This window comes from Vigna umbellata, chromosome 5 (assembly GCF_029865625.1).
Source record: "Vigna umbellata cultivar VRB3 chromosome 5, Vumbellata_1.0, whole genome shotgun sequence".
In the NCBI taxonomy this organism is placed as follows: domain Eukaryota; kingdom Viridiplantae; phylum Streptophyta; class Magnoliopsida; order Fabales; family Fabaceae; genus Vigna; species Vigna umbellata.
The window spans coordinates 26,013,094-26,035,137 of NC_142169.1; the positions used below are offsets into that span (position 1 = coordinate 26,013,094).

General features: G+C 29.9%; 2 protein-coding genes across 2 annotated transcripts; both read left to right on the forward strand.

Annotated features, from left to right (window-relative positions):
- Positions 1–14: 14 nt before the first annotated feature.
- LOC124836113 (uncharacterized) lies at positions 15–5,173 on the forward strand. The gene is made up of 14 exons (XM_047311195.2): positions 15–135; positions 237–554; positions 1,211–1,385; positions 1,514–1,597; positions 1,698–1,939; positions 2,160–2,367; positions 2,442–2,521; positions 2,732–2,816; positions 2,974–3,105; positions 3,198–3,311; positions 3,418–3,468; positions 3,827–3,911; positions 4,722–4,778; positions 4,907–5,173. Exons 2-14 carry the CDS (start codon positions 331–333, stop codon positions 4,993–4,995), a joined length of 1,626 nt encoding a protein of 541 aa, XP_047167151.1. The 5' UTR covers positions 15–135; positions 237–330; the 3' UTR covers positions 4,996–5,173.
- Positions 5,174–14,132: 8,959 nt separating this feature from the next.
- On the forward strand, positions 14,133–20,543 carry LOC124836097 (casein kinase 1-like protein 6). Its single transcript, XM_047311169.2, has 14 exons — positions 14,133–14,852; positions 14,973–15,013; positions 15,612–15,681; positions 16,410–16,558; positions 16,644–16,739; positions 17,589–17,659; positions 18,075–18,136; positions 18,254–18,317; positions 18,422–18,506; positions 18,876–19,002; positions 19,108–19,181; positions 19,258–19,321; positions 19,549–19,682; positions 19,914–20,543. The coding sequence occupies exons 1-14, from the start codon at positions 14,777–14,779 to the stop codon at positions 20,187–20,189; spliced, it is 1,389 nt and encodes a 462-aa protein (XP_047167125.1). The 5' UTR covers positions 14,133–14,776; the 3' UTR covers positions 20,190–20,543.
- The last annotated feature ends 1,501 nt before the right edge of the window (positions 20,544–22,044 follow it).

Here is a 22,044-nt window from a genome sequence, read left to right on the forward strand (position 1 = left end):
ATCCGAATTGTCAGCTTCTTCCCACAAATTCAACTTTTTCACAATCTCAATCTTTTAATCCATCAATTATTGTTTCACTCCGCTGCGTTATTTGTTTTTCTTACGTTTGTACCTTCCGAAAAGCTTCAATTTAAGGTACGATCAGAAACTCTTGCGTGTTCGCCAAGTCAATTAGAACTATTTTTTTTTTTTTACTTTTTTGTTGTTTCGATATTTAATATGAAAATGATTCGCAGGGTTATCATAGTTGAAATTTGTTGAATTGAAAGTTATTGCGAAGGGAGTGATGGTTGTTGTTGGTAGTGGTTGAAACTGTGATTGGTGAGCGAAATGGATTCTGCTAGGAGTTGGTTACAGAAATTTCAACCACGAGATAAATTAAGAGCCTCAACTAGAAAGAAAGACGATACTCATGGTGGGAATGAAGCTCCAAACGGGCCTCTGGACGAAGCAGCTCTTTCCAATATCACAAAGCAGAAGGTTGCAGCAGCTAAACAATACATTGAAAACCACTATAAGGAACAGATGAAGAACCTTCAAGAAAGGAAAGAACGGTACGTTACATTCCCTTGATATGAATAGTCCATTACTTATTTTCTTGTTAGTTTGATTTTCAAATGAATGCGTATTCTGTTATCTACTCTTTATTAGAATAAATGTTGTTTTTTTCCCATTAATGCATTATAGCTTACTTAGTAAACTAGTTGCAGTGCAACAAAAGATATTATATCAATTGGTGTTCCTAGTTTAGCTAGAATTTTCTAAGAACATTGGAAGAACTACCCTTGTTGATATGAAATAGGGGTGCAAGTTTGAATAAGAAAATATGTGAATAGGATGAAGAATCAAGAATGTTCCAAAATATGTAATTTATTGTTTGACTCAAATTTGGTGGAGATGATCTTTATTTATGATCTATATATAAATTTGAATGTTTCACCAAATCTTAGGTTAGTGGTTCTTAATACAACACAGTGTAACCATGCAATCCTAGTGAGTAAGTGGAACTGTATAAACTATTATTGTGGCAGAATTTTCTTTGGAGTGCAAGTTGAGATTTCTTGAACCATGACTACAGGTTTTTCTAACTGTTTAGTTAAATTGTGTTAAAACTATCCAACTTATTGTGTATGTTTCAGTATTAATCTGAGTTATGATCGTTGGATTAACAAATATGTTGAAAACATATCTAATACCTTACATGTGTCAGTCGAACCATCTTGGAAAAGAAGTTGGCAGATGCTGATGTATCTGAGGAAGATCAAAATAACCTACTTAAATTTTTAGAGAAAAAGGAAACTGAATATATGCGTCTTCAAAGGCACAAGATGGGTGTAGATGATTTTGAGTTATTGACCATGATTGGAAAAGGTGCATTTGGGGAGGTATGTTTGTGCTTCTTATATATGATACAAGTTAATGTGATTTCTACCTGTTTTCTTAGCTTTTAAATCTATTTATGCTTCTGTCCATCAGTGGTTCTACTTTTACCTACAATTTGAAATTGTTTTAGGTCAGAGTTTGTAAGGAAAAGACTACAGATCATGTATTTGCAATGAAAAAGCTAAAGAAATCAGAGATGCTTCGCAGAGGCCAGGTTTACAATCATTTACCAAGCTACATGTATTATTTTACAGAGAGTAATTTTCATGTTAAAGGCTAATGTTATCACACTTTAACTCAGCTAACTATTTCAGGTAGAACATGTCAGAGCTGAGAGGAATCTCCTTGCAGAGGTTGACAGCAATTGCATAGTTAAACTTTATTGTTCTTTCCAAGATGAGGAGTATTTATATCTTATTATGGAGTATCTACCTGGCGGGGATATGATGACTCTACTAATGAGAAAGGATACCTTGACCGAAGATGAAGCCAGATTTTATGTGGGAGAAACAGTTCTAGCCATTGAATCAATACATAAACACAATTATATACATAGGTATCTATGAAATTGGTTGTCTACCAGATATCAGTCTTGCTTTCTGCAGTATGTTATAGTTGATTATACCATGTAGACTAAGGTGGCAATAAGCCTAAAATAAATTGATCTACAAAACTCATTATTAGAAGTAAGTATTGTTGTGATAGCTAAAATTATAATATAACTTTTGTTGATTGTACATCATATAAACTAATCTTCATAATATGGCACATTGCAGGGATATTAAGCCTGATAATTTATTACTTGATAAATATGGACACTTGAGACTGTCAGATTTTGGGTTATGTAAACCATTAGACTGTAGTACACTTGAAGAAACGGATTTTTCTGCTGGTCAAAATGCAAATGGATTTCCTCAAAGTGATGAATCTGGACGCACACAACAAGAACAATTGCAACACTGGCAAAAGAATAGGAGGACACTTGTAAGTTCAAAACTACTATGTGGATTTTCTTGTGTGTGTGTGTGCTTGCAAATGTGAATGTATGAATGTTGCAGGCTTATTCTACTGTCGGTACACCAGACTATATTGCTCCAGAAGTTCTATTAAAGAAAGGCTACGGGATGGAATGTGATTGGTAGGTTCTATGCTTGTGAATGATAAGATTCAAATTAATTTCATTTTGCTTTTATGACACACCTAATACGGAAGCATACTTGTGTTTCATTCAGTAGTAGTGATTCTTTCAAGACATGTTTCAAGTAACACAGTTTACTCTAGACGTTCTTGTATATTTGATGAGTTAGATGTTTTATTCTGATACAGTTTGTCATGATAAAATTCCCAGGTGGTCACTTGGTGCTATTATGTATGAAATGTTGGTGGGATATCCGCCTTTTTATTCTGACGATCCAATGTCAACATGTAGAAAGGTAACATTCATTATAAAAATAACTACAAGCTAAGACTACTGTAATGTTTTTCATTTGATTAGCTTTAGCCATTTTTACTATGAACATGATAGTTCAAACAGTTTTATATTTTGTATTGCTCAATACATTTATCTAATTAACTCTCTATTTTATGTAGATAGTAAATTGGAAATCTCATTTAAAGTTTCCTGAAGAAGCAAGGTTATCTGTGGAGGCTAAAGATCTTATCAGTAAGCTTTTATGTAATGTGAACCAGAGACTGGGCTCAAATGGTGCAGATGAAATAAAGGTGTTGTATGGTGTGTCCTTTTCTACATTCTTAAATATCTTGTGTAGACTTTTTAATATAAACATTACCTTTCTACTGCATTTTTTCTTTAGGCTCATCCATTTTTCAATGGTGTTGAGTGGGAAAGATTGTATCAAATGGAAGCTGCATTTATTCCTGAGGTCAACGATGAGTTAGACACTCAAAATTTTGAAAAGTTTGATGAGGTATTTACATTTTTCAAATTATTGCTTATTTTGTGTTGCAATTTGTTTAAGATTATTCACATTTGTAAAAAGAAATATTCTCATTTTACCTTTATCACTTTTGCAGTCTGACCACCAGACTCAATCAGCATCAAGAACTGGCGGTCCATGGAGAAAGGTAATCCAAGATTTTACTCTGTTTTACATTTTTCATGAAGTTCTCTTAGAAATTATTATGCAAATTAAGTCTAAATACTACATACCTCATTGATAAAAGAATATATGTGTTTTTGAAAAAGTTATATAGATTTTTTAATAATATGAAAACAAACTTTAAAGCTTATCAACTGTGTATAATTATCTAAGTCAAATGTATTCTCTCACTTTCTTGGAAAAATTTATCCATATTCTGGTATTTATTTCTTGCCTTGTGTATAGTTCTTGAATGATGGTGTTTACAATTTTTTATTTCTTAATTTATCTTACACATTTTTCTGTTCTAATCCTTATTTGACTTATTATATGTGATGGTACAGATGCTTTCATCTAAAGACTTGAATTTTGTGGGATACACATACAAAAACTTTGAAATTGTCAACGATTATCAAGTTCCTGGGATGAGTACGTAACTTTTTGCTCATTTCGTTTTGAATGTAAATAATGTTCCTTAGAAGATTTTGCTTTTATTTTGTTTCATATCTACTTCTGAAATTAATTTTTGTTTCATATCTACTTTAAGACGACATTGATTATATTTTTTCTGTTTCTTATTTAAATATTTCACTTAATAAATTAAAGATTAATAATGGTGAGAAATATGTTATAAAGTTTAAAAAATCTAATATAAATGAAAATATTATTCACGGTTATGTGTTAAAATTTTAAAATGTACACATTTAACTTTTGCTAGATGTTGAGATTAAGTCGTGGTATTTTTGGGTAAGAGAAGTCTTGTATTAATTTTAAAGAATTAATCTCAGTTCAACTTTATTGTAAAGAAAAATAACAATGATTTTCATTAAACTTGTTGTGAAAGAAGAAAAATTTGAACTCATTCCTCTTGTTTCCTTTTTAATTAAACGAGAGAACTTTATTTTAAAAAACTTTTCTTCCTTTAATATTTCTTGTGTACTCTTCCTTTTTCTTTTAATGTAAACCTAAAAAACTCAATATTTTATTTAGTACTTTAATAACAAATATAAGTAAATCAGTCATAAGTGTCATATCCACAACTTGAGATCACCACCAAGTTAAGCCAATTGCTCATTCAATTTTTCTTCTGTACGAAATATTGCAATTTTATATAAATAATAGTTCACACCAATGAAGTTATATGACTTTCCAATAACCATTGTACAACACAAAAATTGTTCATATTGAAAATTAAATAAAAAAGTAATTTTTTTTTCTTTTCTTTCCTTTCTTTGGCAGCTGAATTAAGAAAGAAAACTTCTAAAGTAAAGAAGCCATCTGTTAAGTCTCTTTTTGGTATGTCACTTCTTTTAGTTTTTTTTTTTTTTAAATATGTTTGTTTATGTTGCTAATTGTATACATGTTTTTCTTTATGGTTTTGTAACACTAACTCTTGTTGTTCAATTACATTGATTAACATATAGATTGTGATTCTGACACATCTGAAGCATGTGCATCTGAGGCTTCTGATTCAACTGCAAAGATTGATGATCAACATACTCATTCAGAATAGAAATAACAACTCAAGTCTATATTAGTTAATAACCATTTTTCGTGTTTATTGTAATTTTTGCTTTTATTCCACGTTTTCATTTCTTCTTGAAAACCTCAGTGGATACATGATTGATGGCTCGCAAAAAAACAAGAAGCATATGTTATTTGTAGAAGCAATTGATTACTCTTTAGTTAGTTACCAAAACTTATATAGAAATGTAAATCTCTTATTTAATATAACTTGTGAAACATAAAGATTGTGTAAGCAATAGAAATCATGGCTTTTTAATCAATTATCTTAAAATTACAATAATTGTGTAAAGTTTTAAAAATATTTAGAATTGACAAATCATGTCAAATTGAAACAACTTCACTCTTAATAAACCAAAATCGTAATGCCATGTTGTGATAATTTCAGTTATGTATGGAATTAATTAAAATTGAATCATAGTGTGACGACTTTAGTTTTGTATGGAATAAACTAAAATCGTTTTATACTGTGACGACTCCAGATAACTTCAATTTTTATCAATCCTTAGCATTGTGTTTCACACCATGTTATACTTCTTAATTTTAGTTAAATAAAAATAACTTTTTTACTCTACATAAAAATTCATTGAATGAATTAACATAATAAAGTAAGAAATAGATATTAAATTGAGGTAAAAAAGTAGTTTCTAATTTTATTAAATACTATTAATTGGGAGTTTATAAGAAAAAGTTAAATGTATTGAAAATGAAGTAAACAAGGTACATTTTATAATCATGGATACTTTTACAAGTGATCAAATTTTACTTTATATGTTGGCAGTTGTCTCAGTAAATGACTTATATGGATATATGTCCTATAAATAATTTCTTTCCCTAGATGTAACAAACTATGTAGTCTTTCAAAAATAAATGTTGATTTTTTTTATTATTTAACTGTAAAAATAAAAATAATAACTATTAAAATACACAAGAAACTAAAGGTTGAAATTATGACATAATTGAAGTGGTTACAACGAGAAGGCATGACTTCAATTTATTCCATATGGAACTGAGGTCGTCACAATATAACACAACTTTAATTCATTTTTATACAGAGCTGATATTGTCACAATATGACATGACATGACTTTAATTCATTTTAGTATGTTATTTCAAGTTGTGATGACTTCAACTTTTCACCAAAATTGTTATATGTTGACACAACTTATTGGTTTTAAAGTTGTATAAAAGTTAGTCACCATGCTTATTAAATGTAAGTCTAATTTATTTGTTATTTCTCAAATATTTAACTCTTTGTACACAAATTACGTTTATGACAATATAGTATTAGTTTAAAAATTGAAAAAATATGTTTTCAAAACCTAACTCAAGTGAATTAAAATTTAAGTTACATCTAGAAAGAAGATGTTATATTTTTTAAAAACATGTTTTTAAAAATAGAGGGCCTAATTCGAATTTGTCTTATAAAATAATATAAGTAACTAACTGAATTATTTAGAAAACAATACAAAGTACCTATTATAATTTTTAAATAGTAAAGAATTAAAATCTATTCTACAAATTAAGTCGAAAAAAAGGAGTGAGAATGGCTGTGTAAATAAAGAGAACTTGATTCTCTATATAATTTTTTATTAAATGATGAATTTTATATATTTTAATTTTTAACGCTAAGCATAAATACCAACTCTAAAAAAAATATTAAAAACATTAAACTTAAAATACAAGAACGAAACAAATATCCGTACAATACCCACACAATAAAAAATTGAAATGAAAAAAAAAATCAGCAAATGCTGTCATCTTTAAATTAAAACATAATAATATTTAAAATCAAAAGTTTCAGCAGTTTGACTCATAACGGTAATTATTCTAATATAATTATACAGTCAACAACAACTATGTTATATTTATTTGACTATCATTTATGTTTTACTATTCACAACAACGATAGAAAGAGACCCATTCAATCCTCAACAAAAGCAATAAATCTATACAAGTGTATAGTGTTTTATTTTATTAAAGAAGAGAATGATGAATTAGAATAAATGAAAGTGTACTAGATAGAAATAATTTATCCCGCCATACAAAATAATTAAAATATATATAGTTACTTTCATCTTTCACTTTAAATTGAAACATCTAAATTTATAAAATCATGTTAATAAACAAAATTAATTATATTGTAAGACTTTTGGTCTAATATTAATGAAACATTCCTGGTAGGCACACAACAACAACTACACTTATCTTCTCGTGACTAAACTATAATAAATTAAATATTGAACGGTCACCCTTCAAAACAATTAGATTTAATATTAATTAACTTACTAATAAACTATTATTAACAAGTGAGTCGTAATTAGGATGTTGTTAATTCAAAACTCTTTAAAATTTATAAATACAAGTTTGTAGTAAAAAGGTAGATGATGACATTTAATACACTAATATTTTGTTGACTTTAACATCAAAGTATCTTGTATAGATAATTTCCAAATTTAATTAAAGAAAGAGTTAGGACAAAAAGCAAAATGAAGACAAATATTCAGAGCTATCAATCCACCAATTAATATTTAATTAGGTTAAATATGTTTTTGAGCTTTTAGATATAATGCAAAATTAGAATTGGTTCTTTTTCAAAACTTTGATTTTGTTTGATCTCCTAACTTTACAAATGATTGGATATATTTCATTATGCTCAACAACGTTAAACTTTCTGTAACATGTCAAACAATGCTCCCATGTAGCATCTGCACGATTTAAACTTCCTTGTCATAAGCTTTTTCTCCCTCGTCTTATTCACCTTATGCGAGACTCTCATCTACCTTCATGGTCATTGAAGCTTTTTCTATGGTGTCCACTCCTTTCTCCTCAGCGTCATTGCAACGCTCCCAACCAACAACGTTGTTGTCGTTGTTGTTCTCATTCCTCGCGTAGGGTTTTGTCGTTCCAAATTCAACTCTACTGGTAACCAATGAGATCCTCTCTCAATTTGTCGTCATTGTTGCCACAATAACCATAACAAATTGCCATCGCTACAAGAGTCAATCTTCTTCTCTCATGTGGAGTTCTCCTTCTTTTTCCCTTCTAAATCACATGGGACTCTCAACCCACCACCCCTCTTCCCTTTAGTTTTAATCTTCACACATAACTCCTAATTAATTTGCTCATGTTTTTAATATTTTTAAGTTTGATTATAAAATGTATTTACTTTTGTGATATTGACTCGGGTTTCATCATCTACTCATGATTTTTTTAAGTTAAAGACGAATATTTGAAAAGAAAGGGAAAAGAGTGACTAAAGATGCTTTGTGGTTTTTTTTAGTTGAAATGAATATATAAATTGGGAACTGTTTCTTTTTTTTCCACCATTACTCCTTGTTCAATCTACAATCGTCCCCCCACCCCTAGTGGCCAATAGTTCAGGTCCTCTCGAGTTTAATTAGAAACTCTTCAACTAACTATCGCATATATATAAGAATACTGCATGAGTTGGGTGGTTGGGAGTGAACTTAACCCAATCACACAAATTTTTCCTAATTCTAGTTCACTCCATGAATGAATAGTCAAACATAATGTTATCTCAACAAAACAGAAAATAATAAAATTAAACAATAAAACAAAATTTCAACAAATTAACCTAACCAAAAGCATAATCCTAAATTATATAGATGAAAAAGATACTAACATTTGTTTAAAACCATAATTGTTGAGATGAATGGAGCAACACATTTAAGAAAATAAAGCAACTTGTACTAGGGTCAGCCATGATCGACTAAAGGTGTGAGATGAAGAGTAGTAAACAATCAAAACTGCTAGAATAAGAAAAATGACAGATGAACTTACAAAAGTTCAACCCAGTGATGAGGAGAAGGTCGAAATGTGAGCCACGAAGGAAGTGAGTAGGTAGATAGTAATGAAAAGGTGAAAATGGAAGAAACAATAGAGGAACACCTTGAACTTTTTGAGAAACGTAATAACAAATGACGAACACAATGACAAATGAAAAGAGAAAAAAAAACAAAGTCTTCAAACTCACATTGCAGTGACAAGATTGGGAAATTTACGAGGAATAAAGGAAGGGGAAAATTGGCGTGACGAATGAAGAAAGGAAGAAAATAGATAGTATGCAAATCCCAATTTTACTAAGGATATTGGGAAATTTGAGAGGGATGAAGGGAGGGAGAAATTGACACTCTGTATTTTTAGAATTTGAGAAAAAAAAATTTAATTGTAAAATTTTGGGAGAGAATAGATGTAAAAAATGGAGAATGAAAGTAAAAAATGTATTATAATTTTGGTAGGTTTTAAACCTCTTAAAAAAAATAATTAAAATCTTCATAAATAAATCATTTATCAGAACCATCCTAAATTGTGTTAATTTATGGAGATTTTTATAACTTTTTAAAATAACCTTTAATATATAGCATTTTTTTTTGTAGTACTTAGAAGTGAATAAGAATCCGAGAAGATTGTTTTGGGTTTTAATAGGTGTCTCTTACCTTTATGTTGTTTACATGAAGATTGATTGAAGATGAGAATATCCAAAAGAGAATAAGCTCGTGACAATAATGTGTAATCACTATAGGAATACAGTGATAAAATATCGTTTAACATTTAAAAAAAAATTATTGAATATATAATAAAAGTTATATCAATAATTTCTAAAGTTAAAATACCAAATAAAATCAAAATTTAAAACAATAACTAATTACAATTTTACGTAATAAGAGATAAGAATATATGTAATCATATTTAACTCTACACTTTAAAGTTTATAGTCTTAAAAGTTTACTTCCTAAAAATATCTTAAAACATTTTTTACAATAGCACAGCTATCGTGGAATGCACCTTATTTTCTGTTTGCGTGTTGCAATATCATGATAAAGGTATGGACATTTGACTTCACCTCATCCTGCGTTTAAAGCTACATTATACATTATGAATCTCCTTTTGATTTTTTATTATGCATTAAAGTCCCTGGCATTATTTTATGCACTTGCGTACCATTTTTCAATATGCCGTGTCGTTTAGGCAGAAAATTCTGAACTTCTGACCCATCATGCTATGTATGGATCTCTTTATCGTTTGAAGTTGCCAACCTCACAAACCACTCATCATCAATAACATCTTTATTTCTCAAGATTCTACTGTCTAAAGAACCTTGCTTTTTACCAAAACTAAACCTATAATAATAATAACTTTCTGTTTTATTAAATTCTGATTTTGGTTTGGTGACGGTTGTTTTCTGTTTCCTTTAGCCACAATGGATTAATATATATATAAACGTAACTTTATCTTTATCTTAGGATTTAACGTAATTGTAAAACATTGTCTGGGTAGGTTACTCGGAGTTTTATTATGTAATACAACATCAATCTATGTTGGATTAATATTGCAGGTGAAAATTTGTTGGATGTGTCGCCGTCATGATGTTTGCGACCGAAAGGGGAAGAGAAACAGATAAATAAGACAAGATTATTAAATATCATTTTTTACATTAATAACTCTTTGATGATTGAATTAATATAGATGTTATTAAGTTTGCACTTCCCTAATTTGTAGCTAGTTGAATACTAGTTTGTTCATTTATGTAACCTTTTAATTTTTTTTAAAACTAAATATTTTTGTTATAATTGTAAATATGTATAAATATATATAATTTGTTTTTATGTTTTTGTACCCCTCACGATACGAATATCCATGTCTTGGATGAAGACAAACCAAGCCATTCTAGAGTACCCCGCTCAATTGGTAACGTCTCATTCATGTAATACATAAAACATACTTATCTATATGCACCGTGTTTTACTTGATAGAGCAATGAAAGTTTCTAAGACAATGTATAAGTTATCAATAAAGTAGATTGAGTAATGATATTAGCAATTAACTAAAATAATATTTATAATAAAATAATTATCTACGAAACAAATAAAAATGATCTATAATAAATTTGTAAAAAATTATTAAAATTTACTTTTATAAAAATAATATTTGTAATAATAATAATTCTATTACACTTTGTAATCATAAAAAAAAAAATAGATATACACATAACAAATATTTTTCCACCATTTTATTGGAAGTGAGACTTATTATGTATAAGTAAAATTATGTTTTCACGATTTTATTGGAAGTGTACTTATTATGTGTAAGCAAAATTGTAATCCAAATTAATTTGAAAAGAACAAATTTGTTATACGAGTCATATACTGATTAATTAAGAAAAAAACATGTGTTTTTCTTTATCAATTATCAATCCATTATGCAAGAACACATGTATTGTTAGGTTATTCAAATGAGACTATAAAGAAAATTAATATCAACTAGTAGCGAAAATTTATCTTAAAGACTAAAATATTATCATTAACAAAAAAATTTAAGCCAATGAGTTTGTTGGATCTTTCATATATATATATATATATATTTATTGTTCATCTTATTTATTTTTATTTAATGTGAGATTTTTAACTTCTTTTAAATTTTTAACATCTTTGATTCCATTATGTTCTTATCAAGAAAGGGAAAAATAATGGTGTTAGAACTGACAATTTGCTTTGGTGATTTGCTTGAAATTTTTTTCATCTTTATTTAATGTGAGACGTCTAATTTATTTTAAATTTCTAATACTTTTCTTTGCATTGATATATACTAATTAGTATCAAACTTTAAATTTAAATCCTCTTCAATTCAGTATATTTTTAAAATAAAATTTCTGTCGTTTGCAATGTTTGCATAAAAAAAAAAATTAAAAGATTCAAGTTTGTATATTCATAGTGTAAATTTTTTTATCTTGTATAAACTAAAATCACCATTGATATTATTTCTCATATAGTTCTATAGAAGCTTACAAAATTTATCACGCATGATTGTCTAACTTTGATAATGTAATTATATATATTTTTTCAAAACTATAAATTAATAAAGTTAAACAAATTTTTATTTTCAATTGTATTACGTTAATATGTTATATATAAGTTAAGTAGAAAAACTAAGAATTCATAGGGAAAAAATAACTCAATAAACAATAACATTTTAAATTAACGTTGTTAATATAATAAATAAAACATAAACTATATGCACTTAAAACTTTAAGTTCTTTTTTTAAATAAAATTATTTAATTGGCACTTAAAAACTACTATTCTTCCTAAGAACCAGACCCATCGATATTCTTCAATATCTATAAATCACTTCCACAATTAGGTTTTGAAAATTTGATCCCATCTTATTGTTTTCAGTGACAAGTCAAGAATGTTGATGCTAAGGTCATTATTCCATTCTTAGGAACATACGAATGTCTTTAGTTTTCTAGTACTATCAATACCTAAAATTTGGAGAAACAGTGACACAAAACACAACACAATCATCCTCTACCACATGATGCCAACTGCCTAAGTTCCCATACTAATCATCAACTCTTCCTTTTAAAAATACTTATTATGGTAAGAGACATGGTTACATATTAGTTTTTCTTAAACTATTATACAAAATTATGTTTCATCTTTAAACTAAATTATCAAATATTTATATTTCTTATACACTTTTTTAAAATTATATGACAAATGAGGTATTATAATAAACTGAAATATAATGTTTTACATTTATAAAAATGTAAAAAATGAACACCTTATAATTGGTTATAAATAAAACATAATTTTATAATAACTTGTAAAACAAAAGTGTAAAACATATAGAAAAGAGTTATTTACTATAAAAGGTGAAATAATTTTTTCCAATTGATTGCAATCGTGTACTCTATAATGGTACACAACCTCCATGATTATGTTTTTGTTTGGCCAATTCATTAATTACTATTTAGCTTTTTTTCTTGAGTGGAATAATAGGATTTATGATGGATCCCACGTTCCTCTCTCTCTATAAGTCACTTTTTTTTTTGTCTTCCAATTATTGTTTTTTATATAATTAATGTGTCCCATATCTACACGGGTATTCATTTTATGCACTCGTGACATCCTCATTATACAAAACTTTTCAAACTTCACCTTTATTTTATTTTCACAATAACTATACAATAAATTTTTTTATTTTCTTGGCGTTCTACAAAACTATGTTCCCTTCATCATGTTTAATATTTTACTTTATTTAAAACAAGAATTAAAATATTATCTTTTGCAAGTAATTAATAAGTCAATTACTATATATATATATATATATATATATATATATATATATATATATATATATATTTTTTTTTTTTTGAAATTATGAATTCACGAGGATGAATATGCATTCTCCATACACAGCTATAGAAATCACATTGTATAAAAGTCAAGTTAGAAATAATGTTAAGTATTGACTACAGAATTCAATTTTTTTCGGTGCTACTTCAAACCGTTTTAAAAAATAAACTCGACCAACAAGTTCTATCAGTGCAATTGAAAATTGGATTTGTAACTGATTTATTAACTTAAAAAATGATTTATCTTCAAATTATAAGCATATTTTAATTGATATTTGTAGTTTTGTTTTTAAAAATTTAATCTGGAATGTTTAAGAATTATACATAAATATACATTATTCCTAAAAAGTAATGAATTATTTTAATCTGTAAAATGTATAATTTAATTTGTTATATTAATTGAAAATTTGATATATTAACTTACGATGATTTTTAATGAGGTTAGATAATTTTAATTATTCTAATAATCAATTATATATATAATAATTATTTTTATAATAAAATATAATCATAATTAATTTCTGTTTGGATAAATTATTCGAATGAATAAAATAGTTACTTATATACAAAATCTGTGGATTTAAAAAGGAAAATATTGTTTAAATTAATCATAAATGGTATATTTGAACACACATAAAATGATTTCTCTTTCTAATTATTTTTTTAAAAAGGTAAGTGCCATTTAATATTGTAACCGAGATTGTAAACAGTTTTTAAGATGAAAAGAAGAGGAAATAAATTAATAATGAAAAAAAAAGGAAAAAAAAGAAAAGAAGGGGAGCAGTTTGACTAGGAATGGGAGAGGAATAGAGATATAAGGGATCGGTTAACCCCTCGTCTTGTCATAATCTACAAATTTTCTTTTCGAACACAGTTTCGCTGAAAAACGAAGATGAAAAAGTAAAGAAATATTAAAATAAAATTAATTTTAAATACAACGAAAACACATCAACGATTACTATAATCTTGCCAGCTTTTCCTTTTTCTCATTCTCTCTCTGTCTCTCTCTCCCTCTCTGTCTCTCTCTCTCTGTCTCTCTCTCCAAAGTCCATACTTTTTTTGATTTGTGGAATTACTCCAGTTCCTACTTGGTTCAGCACAGCCTCCACAATCTCCTCTTCTTGGTCTTTCTCTTTTTGTATTTTTACAATAAAAAGACTCAGTTTTGTGTGTTGTTGCTGATACCCGTTAGCATTTTGTGTTCTGGGTCAATGCGGTCATGTTCTTTGCAAATTAGGGCTTCAATCAGTGGTCTGGGGTGATCGATTCTGGTTTATGTGTGGATAAGGAATGTAGTTGGAGAAGGTGGTGTGTATTCTGAATAATAAAGATTTAATCTTCATTGTTGGGGATGCTACGAATTTTGTAAATTTAGCTCCTTTTTTTTATTTGCCCCTTATCCTGGATTTGTTCCTTATTCCCCTTTGACGGCTAATCGGACGACTAGATTAGAACATCTCATTGGATTTGAGTGGATGCTCCAATAGAGGTTGGAAAATTTGACCTGGTGGACCCCTTGGTGCACATAATTTGGTGGTGGAATTGGGAACAAATCTGAGCAGCAAAGGCTCGCTGTAGTTACCGGTGAGGGTGTATTGAAGGTCTTTTAGGATGGATCATGTTATTGGTGGGAAATTTAAATTGGGAAGGAAAATTGGGAGTGGGTCTTTTGGGGAGCTTTATATTGGTATGTTCATGTTTTTGCCCTCTTTTTCTTAATTACAGTAATTATTGTCTTCCTTTTGCAGCATTTTTACATATAATTATGTGGTTTGTAACGTATTTTTGTTCCTATTCTCTTTTTCAGCTGTTAATATACAAACTGGAGAGGAGGTGGCTATCAAGCTGGTATGTTAGTTCTCTTCAAGATTTTAGCCCTCTTTTGCGTCTGGATGTGGCAGAATGATTATTAGTTAACCCTTATATGAATTTGTAGAGATCCATTGATATGTTCGTGTTTTTGATTCCATTTGCCTAGTATGTGCATGCATAAACTAGTCAGTAATTACCTTGATTTAATCTGTGGAACATGGTTTTTAGACCTTATAATTGTCTTGCACTCGTTGGAGTGCTTCAGAATACTCCAAGTTTGTTTTATCAATGTTCAGAGAGTTCCAATAAGGATACTTGACATTTGATTTGAGATGTAGTTTATTATTGTCTGATTAACTGACAGAGGAAGTAGCATCTCTCTCTTGCACTTTTACTGAGCAATACTTACGGTTTCCAAGAAATCAATAAGATTACTTAATGCATTTCAGTGGCATGTGCTAGGGGTGTAGTGCACAATTTGGTTCCCATTATTAGCTGCAATTTATCTTAGATTTTTCATCACATTCTTTCTTCTGTTGTGTTTTGATAGTTTTTCTTTAAGTTTATTATATTTGTCTGCTCATTATATATGTGTTTGTTCTTAACCCATTTGTCCTCTCTATAAAATTTCCAGGAACCTGTGAAGACCAAGCATCCCCAGCTTCACTATGAGTCAAAATTGTATATGCTTCTTCAAGGAGGAAGTAAGTCTAAATCTCTATATCTTCTCTCTCCCCTTTTTTTTTCCATTTTTGGTACTAATTGTATTAGGCATTACCTCATGCTAAAGTTTCACAATAAAATTATTTCTCAATCGTTCTGTTGTGTGTATGAGTGTTGCTTTCTGGAGGGGAACCCGTCACAGAGCAACAAAAAATCAATGAAACAGTATGAAGGGAGGATTACTGAAATTACTTATCCATTATAAGCCCTCCAGTACACAGTCATGATGCAATAATAATGCAAAACGCAAGCATTGTATTCACAGTATACCATAAGTAGAAAAATGAACAACAGAACAGTACAAAGAAAGATTCCGACAGAGAGAAGGATCACAATTCAGAATTCTCATTGCCCTCTTCCTCTCTCCTCTAACCGTCTCTTTTATTTATTTGTGGAACAATGAAAATCTTTGAGCTTGATGTTAGTTATTTTGGGCCTAGAGCTCCTCCTGACCTCAACTTTCCTTTCCCTCACGTGTTCCTCACCTCCTCTATCATTAAGTGTCTCTTTTGCCCCCTCATGCATTGTTACGGTGTCTTCTTGAGTGTGGAGGGTATGGCTTAATAGATGTCCTGAATAATCTTCTATTTATGAATCCAAAATCATTAGTCTCAAGCTATTCCCTCAAAGTAATGTGAGACTGAAAAGGTTTCAGAAAAAAAAATAAGATTTTTCCTTTTGAGTAATGCAATTTGGTTCCTTCTTGAAGCGGGTATTCCCCATCTCAAGTGGTTTGGAGTAGAGGGAGATTACAATGCGATGGCAATTGATCTTCTTGGACCAAGTCTGGAAGATTTATTCAATTATTGCAACCGGAAGTTAACATTGAAGACAGTGTTAATGCTTGCTGATCAATTAGTGAGTCCATATGTGCCATCATTTTCTAAGCAAAGTACATTAAATAGAGATACTGATATTTTATTTGCTTAATACTGTTCTTCAGATTAACAGAGTTGAATATATGCACTCTAGAGGTTTCCTTCACCGTGACATTAAGCCAGACAATTTTTTGATGGGCCTTGGACGTAAAGCAAACCAGGTATATTATTTTGTTGAAGTGTCTTGTTTCTTCATCTTCACCTTTTTGTTTTGGAGGGTTTTGGTTGTTATTTCATCATTTTTCACACGAATGGAAACTAAATAACTCATTTAGTCATTACTTAGACATGACGTCAAAGCACATTTTGGAATTCAAATGTGCAAGACTTCTGAAGTGTGTACCTATAACAGAATTGGATTAATCTTTGTAGTGCAAGAGAAGACATAAAATGGTGTTGTGCTACTACGTATCAAAGAAGATAAATTTGATAAATTGAATTCTTCTTCATAGTTCAAGAGAAGGCATAAAATGGTGTTAAGCTAGCTACTAGTATCCTAGAAGATAAGTTTGATAAACTTGTTTCAGGAAGAAGAAAAGGAGCAGAGTGTTTATCTTTGCTAGGATGAAGAAAGAACCCTAAAAAATTCAACTCACTTGAAAAACTGCGAGTCTGGTGGTTATTCTATTTTGTCCTGTTTTGTACCTAATTGTGCAGGAGTGATTAAGTTTAGATTTAGGAGCCGCTTTCTACAACAAAGCATGAGACAGTACCTCACATGTCATGGTGCTTTGGATGTTGGCTTGTCATGGCCTCTTCTACACCTTGAAACTCACAAGGCATTCTTGCAAAGTGATTGAACATCGCTTTGAGACAACACGCCTTTCCTCTGGCTCTTGTCATTTCAATGAGTTATTTTCCTTTCTTTTTGCCTTCAATTCTATTCCAGTGTAATTCTTTGTTGCCACTAAAACAAATGATTGATATATTCTGAATGAAACATTCTATTTGCTCATCCAAATTCCAGTTCTTTTAACTATGTTCATCTCATGCTGGATATCTCATTTCAGGTTTACATCATCGACTATGGCCTTGCAAAGAAATATAGGGATCTTCAGACACATAGGCACATACCATACAGGTAAATTTTATCATCATTATTTGAGGATATTGAGGTGTAGTGTATGAAATTTTGACCAGTGGTTCAGGGAAAAAACCCTGCTGTATTTATTGATGTCTTTGATTTAAGCATTTCTATCTCATCACTTCTATAGGCATAATACCCTTTTTCAAGTGGGTAGTCTTTACCTAAATTTAGGTGGTATTGGTATCATTCACTCGCTACAATGGTTAATGATAATATTAATTGGGATCACTGTCAAATATTGTGGATGTGGTTCGGTTGTGCTTGCAACCAAGCTCAACTCTGCAAATTGCAACATTTATCTTTCACTTTATTTTTTTTTTATTTTTATTTTAGTAATATAGTTCTATTTCGTAGTTTTTTGGTAAAATTCACATTTCTTTTCTTATTTACCGTTGTATTTCCTGTGCAGGGAAAACAAGAACCTTACTGGCACAGCTAGGTATGCAAGTGTTAACACTCATCTTGGAATAGGTGAGTATTATGTTGTGAATTTGCGTGGTTCATTCTGTTTTTTTTTTTCTTTTATTTTTTTAACAACCAATAATTAGAACTCTTGCTTTAGTTAATTTTGCTTTATTTTGCTGGCAGAACAAAGCAGAAGGGATGATCTGGAATCTCTTGGTTATGTGCTCATGTATTTCTTAAGAGGAAGGTCAGACAATTGATAGAGACATCTACTTTATTATGTTATTCTTAACATAGTTGATCATAAAATGTTATTCTTACTATATCTTTCCATTGTACAATTTTTTTCAGTCTTCCCTGGCAGGGACTGAAGGCTGGCACCAAAAAACAAAAATATGATAAAATCAGTGAGAAGAAAATGTCAACTCCGATAGAGGTATAGTAATTAATTGGATCAGTACAGCTTTTGGATAAATTTGATATTCCCTCTGGATCTAGTATTTTGTGCAATGAATTTGGTTGGATGTTGTTGAATGGTGACTTCTAATGTGAATACTTATGAGCAAAATGAACTGCTTGTTTCTCCTGTGCATTGAACTATATTTAGTTATCTATGAATATTGAATGATGTTATTAACTAAATACTCAGGTTAATTTTCACATTTCAAGTCTTAACAGTTGTATGTGCTGTGCATACAATTGGCAAAACTTGCCTATTGTGTATTTTACCTTTCTTTAATCTTCTATTATAGCTCTCAATGTTGTCGGTCCTGTTTTATTGTTAATATTTGTGCTTGTATAATAGGTGCTTTGCAAATCATATCCCTCAGAGTTTGTATCATATTTTCACTACTGCCGATCCTTGCGGTTTGAAGACAAGCCTGATTATTCATATTTAAAGAGGCTTTTTCGAGATTTATTTATACGAGAAGGTATGACACACATGGTATCTAATTAGCAGATTAGCATTCAATATATTTTGATGAAAAACTAGTATGTTAAATGGATGCAAATTGTTCTGGACATTTCTACTGCAGGCTATCAATTTGACTATGTTTTTGATTGGACTATATTGAAGTATCCACAGATCGGTGGCAGCTCTAGAGGGCGGGTTAGTACTTTTATATCATGCTTGTTTGGATTTTTCTTTCTACTTGAGGTCACTTACTATAATGTTTTTACAACAGCATGAAAGTGGCAAGGCAGCTATGCATGCTGGACCATCTGTACAAAAGCCAGAAAAGATATCAGGTCCAATCTCTTTCAGCCAAATAAGATGATAATATTTCTTATTCTTCTAATTCAAAACAAATCTGACTCTGGTGATCAGAAATTAATATACTCTGACCTCCAACTTCCGAAACATTAAGCCATGTCTATCCTTTTCATTGTTCATTCAATTGTGGTTGAACTACTCCACCTTTCTCAAATTGATTTTTGTATAGTTCATGGTCATTCAAATCACTTACTCATTTCAGTTGGGAAAGAGATTCGGGAAAAATTCTCTGGTGCTGTTGAAGCTTTCTCCCGGAGGAATCCAACAAGTTCTAGTCCTCGTGGTGATCACTCCAAACATAGGGGTTTTGAGGAAGGAGCAGTGCACAAGGACGTGGTAAGTTTTGTTTTTTAACAATTAGATTCCACTATTGTTTTCGAGCATGAGAGCTTTGTGAATGTGTTGCATCATTGCATGCAATCATTTGTTATCAATTTTTATAGTTGTGGAGTACTTCCATCACGGAAACAGTGGTGAAAGTTGTCAGTTAAATAATGAACTAGTTTATCTTCATACCTATACGAATTTGTTTATATTTCTATTGACATGTTAACATTGTCTTTGAAGTATCATGATCAAGAGAAGGGACGTAATTCATCTCGATACGGTAGCAGTTCAAGAAGAGCCATAATCTCATCATCAACCAGGCCAAGTTCATCCGGGGATCATACCGACAGTCGTACTGGCCGGCTCACCTCAAGTTTGAGCCGTCCATCAACAACACATAGAAACATTCAACCTATGTACGAGAGCAAACAACCAACGTACACACGGTCTGGATCTACCAGAGGCAACCGTGACGACCCTCTCCGGAGTTTTGAATTCCTCTCTATCAGGAAGTAACAAGTATATTTAGTTTCATTTGTTGGAAAGACATTTTCTAAATTCTAATGCACCTGTTTCTCCCAGAACTATTGATCTCAAGCTTTATGGAATCATGTTCACGTATATTATTGCATTGCCATGAGCCACGAGCCATGAGGTTATAAGCAACTTCATTTGCTGTGTATCAAGGTGGACTATTTTCTACCCCCTCCTAGATAGTTCCTTCTGAAGAAGATTTCTCAGATGTTGTATCATGTTCCTAAAACATGCTTCTGAGAATTCAACCAGCGTCCTCTCTTGTTTACCACAAAAACTTGTTTTCTTTTCTATAAAAACAAAATAGATGAAAGTAGAGTTGTAGTTTATGATACATTTGTTCTTGTCTTTTTTGCAATGAGACTCAACACTGTCTCTATCTATCTTTCCCTTGCTATGAGAGTGGAATTATTGATGTTAGAAATTGGTCTCAACCATTTAGAGCTGTTTGAGATCTTTCATTCTTCATTTCTCCGGCAGTTTTATAAACTACGTATGATGTTCTTGTTAGTTTTAAAATTTCTGGTGTTTGGTTAGTTGATATGATTTTCTCTAAAGATAAATTTATTTTCGTAATGGTTCTTAAATTTAATCATGGATGGTTAAGATTAAAATATGCGAGTAATCATGTTGCATGATAAGCATTTCTTTTACTTCAATTTTGATTACCATAGTATATAGTTGTACGATTTAAATTTATTATTGTTTTTCAATGGAAAGTGACTCATTTGATACATTACGTTGAGTTGAAACTAGTTCATTAATTAAACATAGTATGTTTAGTAGTATTTCATTAATTTTCGTTTTAAAGGTAAATAATTACCAAATACAATTTATCCAACAGATTATTGAGGACAAGCATGATTTTCTCCATGGACAAATATGGTATTTGAGAACAAACATGGACAATTACAGTATTTCATTAATGGTTATTACTTTCTTTACTCTCTCTCTCTCTATATATATATATATATGTATGTATGTATGTATGTATGCATGCATCTTCGCTTTTTGCTTTCTCTTAATATTGTGCAATATTGCTTGTAAAATTCTTTTCGTACTAACTTTTACTAAGCTAAATTCCCGTTGCGTAGGGGTTAAAGGGTGAATTCTTGTATTTTCTACTGAAAAAGAAATACCTTTCAATGTATATATGCTTATTATTAAGTTGCATATTTCTAATTTTTTGTGATTTAAAAATAAATGTATTAATTTTAAAATAAGTAGACGTATATAAAGTAATTTGTTGAATAATTTTGTACTAAGAAATAAAATTGAACAAAGTGCATCTATTAAATTGAATTCAACTTAAATGGAATTGTATCATGAGTAAATTGAATGAACTAATCTACTTCGAATTGGTTAACTACCTGCATTATTTAAATTATTATCAATTAGGATATGATTTTAAAATATATTTTCTAATCCCATACGTTATAATTCAATTTAATTTAAACAATTATATATAAGCATAATTCAATTTTCAAAACAACTTAAATTTTATATATATTTCCAAACGACAGAAGTCAAACTTCGATCACTTTAATTAAGTGATGCGAGTCACTTGCTACTAGTATCAACCCAAATTGGTATAAAAATGAAGCATCTAATACACTTTACAAGAATTTTACAAAAATCTCCGATTACGAATAAAAGAAGTAGCGATAATTCGAATTAACTTGTAGTTTTCGTTTAAACCCAATAGCACTTTTAAAGTTAATTAGGCACTAGTTATTTCTTAACGTGTAAAACATTGTCTGTGACAGAGGTTTAAACCACGAGACTAGAAAATGCTTGATTTTCACACAAATGAATATTTCTCATTTTAGTTAATTTA

Bases quoted from the DNA above. Each gene is read 5' to 3' on its own strand.
- LOC124836097 (XM_047311169.2), top strand. From the start codon at position 14,777: ATGGATCATGTTATTGGTGGGAAATTTAAATTGGGAAGGAAAATTGGG. The intron at 14,853-14,972 runs GTATGTTCATGT...TCTCTTTTTCAG, and splicing joins TTTTGGGGAGCTTTATATTG to CTGTTAATATACAAACTGGA. The intron at 19,683-19,913 runs GTAAGTTTTGTT...TTGTCTTTGAAG, and splicing joins GAGCAGTGCACAAGGACGTG to TATCATGATCAAGAGAAGGG.
- LOC124836113 (XM_047311195.2), top strand. From the start codon at position 331: ATGGATTCTGCTAGGAGTTGGTTACAGAAATTTCAACCACGAGATAAA. The intron at 3,912-4,721 runs GTACGTAACTTT...TTTCTTTGGCAG, and splicing joins TTATCAAGTTCCTGGGATGA to CTGAATTAAGAAAGAAAACT. The intron at 4,779-4,906 runs GTATGTCACTTC...ATTAACATATAG, and splicing joins ATCTGTTAAGTCTCTTTTTG to ATTGTGATTCTGACACATCT.